The sequence below is a fragment of the Chiloscyllium plagiosum genome, unplaced genomic scaffold, assembly GCF_037043375.1.
Source record: "Chiloscyllium plagiosum isolate Xiang-an unplaced genomic scaffold, Cpla_swu_hap1 HiC_scaffold_39, whole genome shotgun sequence".
Classification (NCBI taxonomy): Eukaryota; Metazoa; Chordata; class Chondrichthyes; order Orectolobiformes; family Hemiscylliidae; genus Chiloscyllium; species Chiloscyllium plagiosum.
The window spans coordinates 38,261,970-38,272,689 of NW_028270177.1; the positions used below are offsets into that span (position 1 = coordinate 38,261,970).

The window sequence follows — 10,720 nt, forward strand, 5'->3', positions numbered from 1 at the left end:
TACATGTGTGAATCATAATGTAACACATGTATTGGGCCAAGCAGTGGAATGTGGTGAAACGGTTAAAAATTATGTCCCAATACATGTGTGAATCTAACCGGAATGGAGGTGTTGCTTAGTCCCGTGTGAATCTTATTACACACCTCCCCGTGTGAATCTTCTTATCTGTATGTAACCAGAATGGAATGTGTTTTTTAGCCTTGCTCTGCTGTTCACATGAATGTTTATATCTGGAAAAGAGTATATCAGCTGGAAAAGTCTCCAGTTCGGTGAGTCTGCTCCGGGGTTACGTTTAACCGCCGAGCGTGGGTTGTTGGCAACCGCTCTACGAGAACTGACGGCTCCCAGTTCCGGTAACATGTAGAGTGAGTATAAGCCAGACCCGGGAGTCTGCTCCGGGGTTACGTTTAACCGCCGAGCGTGGGTTGTTGGCAACCTCTCTACGAGAACTGACGGCTCCCAGTTCCGGTAACATGTAGAGTGAGTATAAGCCAGACCCGTTGTATGAGACCTGGTTGTGGCGACGCTGCGGGGAATAAAATGCCCATATTCTAGCAGACTCGCCTCTTGGTCGTTTGTTCTGTGTCAGACTACTCTCCTACGAACCTGACCTTGAGAATTTTTTAAAACAGTATGGCACAGGGCTTATCGGTAGGGGATGGCTTTTTTAATATGCTTAGGGTGGAAGCTCGAGGAATGCAGCATCATGAAGTTATTAGCTTGCAGTAGAGCGAGGTACTGAGGTGCCCATCCTTGATAGAGATGCCTGTGTCCAAGAATGAGACTGATTCGAAAGAATGGTAAGTATGAAGGTGGGATGAAACTTGTGGATATAACTATGAAGGTTTTTCAGTGATTCCTCGCCATGAGTTCAAAGGAAGAAAATGTCATCAATGTATCTGATGTATAATATTGGTTGGAGATCTTATGCAGCAAAGAAGTCTTGGTTGAACTTGTGTATGAAAATTATGGCATATTGGGGTGCAAACTTGACCCATGGCTGTTCTGTGTGTCTGGATGAAGAACTGATTGTCAGAGGGGAAGATAGTGGGGTCAAGGATGAAGCAGATGAGTTGTAGGATGGTGCTTGGAGTTTGGCAGTTGTAGGACTTGTGGACTGAGGCTGTTGCCATGATGGCGCCATTATGGGTGTTGCTGGTGCACAGTGCGGAAACATCCATTGTGACGAGGAATGTTCCTGTTTCAATGGTCCGTGGGTGCTGAATTTCTGTAAGAAATCTGTAGTGTCATGACGGAAGCTGGGGATTCCCTGTACAATGGGTTGACACACCCAGAGAGGTCCTTACACAGGGTCCCATTGTCTGATTCGGTGAGATGTCCAGGTGTGAAGACAGTGTAAGTCTGCTACATGAGAAGTGTGTGGGATGAGAATGCATAGGGTACTCTGAACGACTGGACCAAAAGTCTTGATCAGTCTGTTGACTTCACGGGTATGTTCTTTGGTCAGATCGGCCTGTAGTGTTCCTGGTTGTTCAGTTCTGGTACACTTCCTTGCAGTAATCTGTTCTATTCTGTATGACGATTGTTCCTCCTTTGTCTGCTAGTTTGATGACAATGTTGCGATTGGTTTTGAGAGCATGGTTGGTGTTGCATTGTGATCAGGTGAAGTACTGCTCTACCTTGGGAGTGCGGCTGATGAATCTGGCGTTCACGCATTTCCTGATGGTTTGAGTATACATGCTCAGCCCAAGACAACAGCCCTCCAGAGGGGTCCAAATTGATTCCTCCTTTGGTCGATCCGCCAGAGATACTTCTGTCAACTGTTCTGGTTCATTTGTTGTCTCACTGCTGACATCTTGGAAGAATTCTCGAAGCCTCATTCGTCTGATGAATTCCTCTGCATCTGCCACAAGACCAATGGGGTCCATTTTGGTGGCGGGGCAGAAATTGTGCCCTTGGCTGAGAACTTCAATCTCATCTGGTTGAAGGGTGTGGTCAGGTAAGTTGACGATTGATTTCCCCGTGGTGATACTGTTTTCAACTGTGGTGCCAGAGAGGTCTGGCTACCGCTGGTGGTGATGCCATGTTTCTCCAGCTTCTCGTTCTTCGTATGTATGCAGATGGTGTAGTTCCATTGCCTCGTCTGCTTGGCAGTGTCTAAGAACTGTACCGGTGTGTCATGTGGGTAAGCTAAGATATGGATTCTATGTCAATTTCAAGGCTATGGTCCCTGCTGTGAAGAGATGATTGAGGAGATTCCGAGAGGCGTGATGGCAAAGTTAAACGGAACAGCCATGGGGACCAAATTTGCACCCCAATAATACCAACATTCTCATGCACAAGTTTGAACCAGACTTGTTTGCTGCACAGGACCTCCGACCAACACAATAACACCAGATATATTGAAGATATTTTCTTCCTTTGGACTCATGGCAAGGAATCACTGAAACAATTACATAGTGATAACAGCAAGTTTCATCCCACCATTAGAATGACCATGGGCTACTCTTTAGAATCAGTCTCACTCTTGGACACATGCATCTCCATCAAGGATGAACACCTCAATACCTCACTCTACTGCAAGCCGACAAGTAACTTTACAATGCTGCACTTCTCAAACTTCCGCTCTAAACATATGTTAAAAACCATCCTCTTTGGACAAGCCCTACACATTCACAGGATCTATTCAGATGAGAAGAACGCAACAGAATAGAACAGATTACTGCAAGGAAGTGTACCAATAACTGAACAACCAGGAACACTACAGAACACTTTCATTCGAACGGGATACAATGCTCAACCCATCAATTGCCAGTTCTGACATGCCACTGCGAAAACCATAATGACCTGCTCAGAAGACAGAAATGGGATGCGATCAATAGGGTACCCCTCATTGTCCAGTACTTCCCAGGAGCAGACAGACCACACCATGTTCTTTACAGCCTGCAACACATCATCTATGACAGTGAGACGTCGCCAAGATCTTCCCTAGGCCTCCACTTCTCATCTTTAAACTACTGCCATACCTTAAACAGACCATTGTTCGCAGCAAACTACCCAACTTTCAGGATAACATTGACCATAACATCATACAACCCTTTAGGGGCAGCCTCTGCAAGACCTGTCAGAGCATCGACATGGATACTATCATTACACATGGGGACAGCACCTCATGCATGGCAGGTACTCATTTGACTTGGCCAATGTTGTCTATCTCATAAACTGCAAGCAAGGATGCCCTGAGGTTTTGTATATTGGCAAATTCATGCAGTCATTACAACAACGGAAGAACGGACACTGTGCAACAATCGCCAGACAGGGATGTTCCCTCCCAGTGGCGGAGTACTTCAGCGGTCAAGGACCTTCAGCCTCGGATCTTCAGCTAAACGTTCTCCAAGGTGGACCTTGGGATAGACAACAACGCAGAGTTGCCAAGCAGAGGCTGATAGCCAGGTTTGGTACCCATGAAAACTGCCTGAACCGGGATTTGAGGTTCATGTCGCACTACAGGTGACCCCACCACACAATACACCCTCTCACAAAAACACACACTCTCTCTCACATGCGTATACTCCCTCACACTGGCACCCACACACAAGCTCTCACACACATGCATGCACACACACTCACAAATACACAAACTCTCTCTCCCATACACTCTTCTTCTCTCTCTCTCTCTCACACAAACACGCACACACACATATCTATGGGATGAATTTGTATTTGCAGATACATTCTATTTTGTTCAAAAATTTGTATTTTTATAAATTCCTACTTTGGAGATAAAACCAGACTGACTCCAGGTTAGGACACAGACAGACTCTAAACAAGACCTCATACATAAAATACATTGTCTGACCTGAGATGTCATCTGTTTTATACTGATAAAACTGAAGTTATCTCGGGGCAGTGACTTGAAAGAATTTCTTTCATTTGCATATTGATCAATTGAAATCTGCATCCCCATTCTAACTGATTAAAGATTTCACAGCCATCTTAGGTGTGTTTGATTCATTTGCATCAGTTGTAAGATCCTTTGATCTTTTATTTATAAATTCTGTGTCTAAGGTCTCCCTCTCTCACTCGGACCAGGAGGAGTAAGGCTCCAAAAGCTTGGGTTTTCAAATAAACCTGTTAGACTATAACCTGGTGTTGTGCAATTTTTATTCTTCTCCAATCTCCAGTCTTAGTTGGCCTTCTCATGCTAACTATACTCATCAACCCTTTTGGTCCCGGAAGTTTTTGTCTTGATCTAACTCATTTATCCTCCAGCAGATCCTAAGCACATCGCCTCATGCCCAGATTTCATAATATGTTATCTCCCCCTCATCCTCATTCTTTAGAGGCCAACCCCCTCCACGCTAATATCAAAATCTGAAGATACAGTTTCAAAGTATAACAATCTCATAAACATAACTGTATCCTATGATTTGGAGTGGGTTCAATCTGTACTCTCTGGAGAACATCCAAACCCAATGATCTTAACACCAAGTTTATTTGGTTCTTCAACTGGTGGAATCCTTTATTCTTTTACGGGATATGGATATCACTGGCAAAGTCAGCAGTTGCTGTCCATTCCTAATCGCCCTTGAATGGCTTGCTTAGCCAATTTAAAGGACAGCTAAGAGTCACCCACATCACTGTGGGTCTGCAGTCATATGTAGGATGGCAGATTTCCTTTTATATAGGACATCGGTGAACTCGCTGGGTTTTAATGACAACTGATGTTAATAGTTATATGTGCAGTGTTACTGAAACTATCTTTATATTCCAGATTTATTGATGGAATTTGAATTCCATTAGCTGATGTCACACAAACTGAATTCATGCTTCAAGGCATTAGCCTGGGTGTGTGAATACCAGTCCAGTGACAGTACCAGTGTAGCATATATCAGTAGCATTCAGTATGAAGTGTAAGATTACATAGATATTAGCTGGTTGATATTAGCCTGATTGAATTGATATCACTTGATCAGGTGGTGGGGAGTTATTGTCACAATTTACATCTCAAGCCACACCTAGCTGACAGTTTAGTTCATTTATAGGGATTGATGAATTGCTGAAAATGCTGTTTTCCGGAACATAGAAAATGTTTTGCACTAAATTATCTATTCAAGTGAATGTAAACGAATCTTGGCAGAACACTGGAACTGGTCCAGGCCTACATCATTCCTCCCTCCATAGGCATCAAATAAAACATAGATTAACTGGCTATTTACCCCAGGACCTATTTCTGGGATCTTATTCTGTGCATTTTCTTACAGGTAATTGTTGCAATTCGAATCTAAGTTGTAGTTCTGAAATGCTTTAGGACATGTCAAGGAAATAAAGGAAGCTACTTGACATTACAGAACTTAAGTATTACTGAAAAGGAGAGACATGCTGTCGAACCATTTCCTCCTGCATACTTCAGGACAGACATAAGAATGCCAAATTTCAAAGGGAGAATTCAGAAATGGTGCAGGGATTTGTCTTTTGCAGAAATTGTGCCATTAAACAAAAGCTTAGGTAACAATCATTCTTTCAAGTATTTACCATGGCAATGCTTTGAACAATCAGACTTGACTTCCTAATAAACCAGCACCTTTTCTCTATGCAGTATAAATATTACCACCTTTGAAACTTAGCATTCTTGTGTCTGTCCTGATGAATGCCAGACTATAAACTTCAACAGCAATACATAAGGAGGCACAACACTGATGCCAGTGTATACCATCATACCTCTAGACTATCTTTGGGAATCAGTCTTTCAATATATATTAATGATTCGGAGATGCTGGTGTTGGACTGGAGTGTACAAAGTTAAAAATCACACAACACCAGGTTATAGTCCAACAGATTTAATTGGAAGCACACTAGCTTTCGGAGCGACGCTCCTTCATCAGATGATAGGTGATCGCCTGATGAAGGAGCGTTGCTCTGAAAGCTAGTGTGCTTCCAATTAAACCTGTTGGACTATAACCTGGTGTTGTGTGATTTTTAACAATATATATTAACGTTTTCTGAACTTCTTCATGCTGATGAGAAATGTTGGAACAGCAGAAGCTTGACTCTGTAATTTTTGCAACTCTTGATCCTTCTGCAGCAGCCGTTAAAGTCTTCTATTTGAAAGTCACAATACCAGCAACAGACAAAAAAAACATGCAAACATAGACAACACAAGATCCAAGAGTCTGGAACTGCTTTTCCATGAATTCTCAAACAGCTCAGAATTGCTGTCAGTGATTTATGAGTCACCAATGGAAGACAAACATACTTGACTATCAAGCAAATAAACACAAACAGACAGAATAAATTATATTCAGGATTACAATGCATTTCCAAGAGCAGAAGTTTACTTTGAAAAACTGAATTCTTTGTTCCACAAGCTTACAATGAAGTTAACATACTTTAATTAAGTATTCCCTAAACTTCTATTATGTCTGCTTTGTTTGAAAACATAACTGAAAGTCACAGATCTAGCTGGTGACACTCTGACCACAGGTTTGAAAAATGAATTGTAGAATAGAAATGGGCAATTTTCGATAATAGTTATTTAACAAATACCAAAGTTCTACTTCTTTGAACAAATTGTACAGGGTTAATGTTTGAAATTTTGAAAAACATCCTTGTCTGCTTTTTATAGCAGGTAATTTTAAGGAGCATTCCTTTAGAAAAATAAAAAAATAGCTTTTAAGAAGGAGGAAAGTATGTAACATTTTGGTTTTCTGTTTGAACACAACTATGAAGTTTTCATTAATGCTTGTTTTGTGTTTTAGGTTTATGGCTGTTGAAACATTTCAGCTATCATTGACACAAACTTCATAATTCAACTTAAAAACAGAAATTGCTGGAAAAAACTCAGCAAATTTGGCAGCATCTGTGGAGAGACAAACAGAGATAATGTTTCGAGTCCAGTTACTTTTCTTCAGAGTCATACTTGACTCAGAATGTTAACTCTGTTTCTCTTTACAGATGCTGCCAGATGTTCTGAGTTCCGCAAGCACTTCCAGTTTTTACTTCAGATCTCCATCATTTGCAGTATCTTGCTTTCATCATAACTCAACTTACCAGGAGAAATACCAGTGTAGATATCTGTGAATCTGGGGTCTCTGTCCTGAGAAAACAGCGGGTCAGTTTTATCAATTGACTTTCCATGTTCTTGGACACCAGCAGATACAGTTGCAACGGGCACCTTGTAAAATAAATAGTTATATGAAATCTACTATAGCCACCAATTCTTTCAGTAATGCAGACATTCATTGCCTAGAATATATTTTTTATGTGATAGTTATACAATTCAACATGTTGAACAATGCATCATCTGCTTAAGTATACAGTGTTATGCCATGGGCTAGGCCAACTTTGAAGTATTGCTTGTATAAATTCTTTGTATCTATTACCTGGGAAGGGTCATAGGAAGGTAGACCTTCTCTTGAACCCACTTCAAGCTCAGCTTGTTGCTGCTGCTGGAGTTGCCTAGAACATAGAACATAAACACATTGGGAAAAAACAAGTCACAACAGCACTCAGTGTAAGTACCTGCACTTCCAAGGGCAGAACTGGGGCTGCAGATCTTTACAAATGAAGAAACACTATCTCTTCTAGTCAAAACCTAACTTCTAAATGATTACCACTTCCCCCTGCCCCCTGTAACAGCTGTAATCACAAACCAGCACACTATTAAAATATCGCATTCTGCTTTTATATCTGGTCTCAAATTTGAATTCCTTAATATTTTTTCAAAATCTATTAGAAATGTCTCTAACTACATTTCAGTAAAATATGCAATATAAATTAACATTTCAGCTGAGAGATTTTTAATTATAACTCTTATCAAAATCACTTAATTGAATAACTTCATATTAATATGCAGGTCCTGTTGTTCCCCGGTGTTTGCTACACTTGCCTTACCAAGAGATATAGGTGGCAGGTTTGTAAAGAACTATCAAAGGAGGCTTGATGAGTTACAGCAATGCATTGTGGAGATAGCATATACTGTTGCCATTCTGCCCTGGTAGTGTTTAAGGTGGCAAATGGGTGAGAATCAAACAGGGTGCTTTTCATGGGTGATGTCCAGTTTAAGCATTGTTGGGGCTGTGCACATCGAGAAAGTGGAGAGGACTCCATCGCACAACTGATCTGTTTCTCGTTTGTGGTGAAAACACACTGGAGAATTAGCAAGCTAAATCGGTTCAGAATTACCATTATTGAGGCTGGCACATTTTCCCAGCATGTTTATGTGTTGTAGTATACTAGGTGGTAAACAATGAAGAAGCAGCCTGTACTGTGCTGTACTGTTCTACATAACACTGGCCTTGATGAAAACAGTCCTAAAGTAGGTCAAGGGAGCTATAGCTCAGATCTTCCCATTCCAGTTTCAATCTGTTGACAAGGTCATGACAATGACGTAATCAAGCAAGACAATCATGTTGAAGTATTCTCCCTGACTACGAGCCAGGAAGTATAAAGCACTACATTCCTTCACTGTCCATGGCTAAATTTTACAGGTAAGCAAGAAAATGATTGAGTCTGACACAAGGGAGTAAGGTAGAAGCTAAAATATTATAAACAAACCTTAGGAATTTTTGTTTTAAAGTCAGAGTCAGAGTCAATCTACACTGAATCACAAATTTAAGTCAATCAATTAAAATAATTCCTCATACAGTTTCCTTGAAAACACTATACCATTTGTAGTATTTGATAATAATCCAAGAAGGCTATTTTGAAACTCCATTCTGCAATGTGTTGCAAAAGACATGCAATAATAACAATTCTAATCTATTGCTATCAAAGTGTGGAGTGATGTTGGACTGGGTGAACAAAGTTAAAAAATCACATAACACCTGGTTATAGTCCAACAGGTTTGTTTGGAAGAATAAGCTTTCAAAGCACTGCCCCTTCATCAGGTAGCTAGTAGGGCAGGATCAGAGGACATAGAATTTATAGTAAAATATTAGATTAGATAACTTACAGTATGGAAACAGGCCCTTCGGCCCAACAAGTCCACACCGACCCGCCGAAGCGTAACCCACCCATTCCCGTACATTTACCCCTTTACCTAACGCTACGGGCAATTTAGCATGGCCAATTCACCTAACCTGCACATCTTTGGACTGTGGGAGGAAACCGGAGCACTCGGAGGAAACCCACGCAGACACGGGGAGAACGTGCAAACTCCACACAGTCAGTCGCCTGAGTCGGGAATTGAACCCGGGTCTCTGGCGCTGTGAGGCAGCAGTGCTAACCACTGTGCCACCGTGCCACCCACAAGTGTCATACAACTGATGCAATGTATTGAACAAACCTAGATTGTTGTTAAGTCTTTAATCACTTAGAATGGGAAATGCAAGTTTCGATTCATTTATGTCTGTGTTAACCCCAGAACTTCTTTCAAGTCACAGTCCCAAAATAATTTAAGGTTTCATTAAAAAAAGGTGACATCTCAACTCAGACAATGCATTAAAGATGTGAGGTTAATCTGTCTGTATCCCAACCTTGAGTTAGACTGGTTCTATTTTCAAAGTGGGAATTTTTAAATAAAATATCACATGGACTGACTGCCTGTAGATAGTGTGCTTCTTAAACAAAATAAATTGCACCTGCAAATGCAAATTCACCCCAAGACATATATTTGTGTGTGTATATGCATGTAAGAAAGACAGAGAAAGTGTGAGTGAGAGTCTGTGTGTAGGGGAAGGGGGGGGGGGGGCAGGAGAGGGAGAGAGTGTGTGAGTGTGCATGTATGCATGCTTGATAGTGTGTGTGTGTGTGTGTGTGTGTGTGTGTGTGTGTGGGGGGGGGGGGGGGGGGGTTGGGGGAAGTGTGATGGAATATATGCCTGTGAAAGGGTGTATGTGTGAGAGCGTGGGCGTGCTTGTGTATGTATGGCTGTGTGTGTGTGTGTGTGTGTTGGGGGGGGGTGTCTGAGAAAGCGTATGTATGAGAGAGATCTGTATGAGAGTGAGTGTGATTGTCTGTAAAAGAGACAGACTGTGTGTGTGTGTGTGTGTGTGAGAGAGTGAGTGAGTGAGTGAGAGAGAGAGTGCATGCATGTGAGAGAGAGGGAATTAGCGTGTGTATAGTGTAGTGGAGAGTTATATTTACAGATGCATTCTATTTGTTCAAAAAGCAACTACAGGTGACCCCACATACACAAACACACACTCGCTTACACACAATCATACTCACACTCTCACACAGACCCTCTCTCATACACACGTACACAAACACCCCCATACTTATACACACACTCTCTCACAGGTATATACTCTGTCACACCCACGGGTACCCCAACAGCACTCTCCTCCAGTATTTACGGGACAAATCCAAAAAGGAAAACACTACACAACCAGACACGATAGGGACCATACATACATCAAAGACATATCAGAGATAACTACCTGACTACTCAGAACTGTGGGAATCTTAGTGGCCCACAAACCAGTAAACACCTTCCACCAGCCCCTCACAAAGTTAAAGATCCGACACACATATCCAACAGGAACAACATTATCTACAAGATACTCTGAAAAGACTGTGAAAACACTACATAGGACAAACAGAAAGAAGATTGACCAAACAAGTGCATGAACATCAGCTTGTCACTGCCCGACATGCCCAGTACTCCCTAATTTCCAAAACAGACGACAAAGGACACAAATTCAACTGGGATGATGTAACCATCCTAGCAGAGGCAAAACAGAGACACGCCAGAGAATTCCTTGAAGCCTGGCACTCCAACTGGAACTTAATCAATAGACACATTGAACTGGACCCA

At 41.7% G+C, this 10,720-nt stretch overlaps 1 protein-coding gene across 9 annotated transcripts in view; it reads right to left on the reverse strand.

The window, feature by feature from the left end:
- Positions 1–10,720, reverse strand: part of arnt2 (aryl hydrocarbon receptor nuclear translocator 2) — a 476,833-nt gene that overhangs the window by 151,086 nt on the left and 315,027 nt on the right. For all 9 annotated transcript variants that reach the window (XM_087981308.1, XM_043677623.2, XM_087981306.1 and 6 more), the window contains 2 exons: positions 7,344–7,419; positions 7,012–7,135 (listed from right to left, as the gene is read on the reverse strand). In XM_087981308.1, the coding sequence (XP_087837434.1) occupies positions 7,012–7,135; positions 7,344–7,419 (200 nt within the window). The remainder of the gene's footprint in view (positions 1–7,011; positions 7,136–7,343; positions 7,420–10,720) is intronic.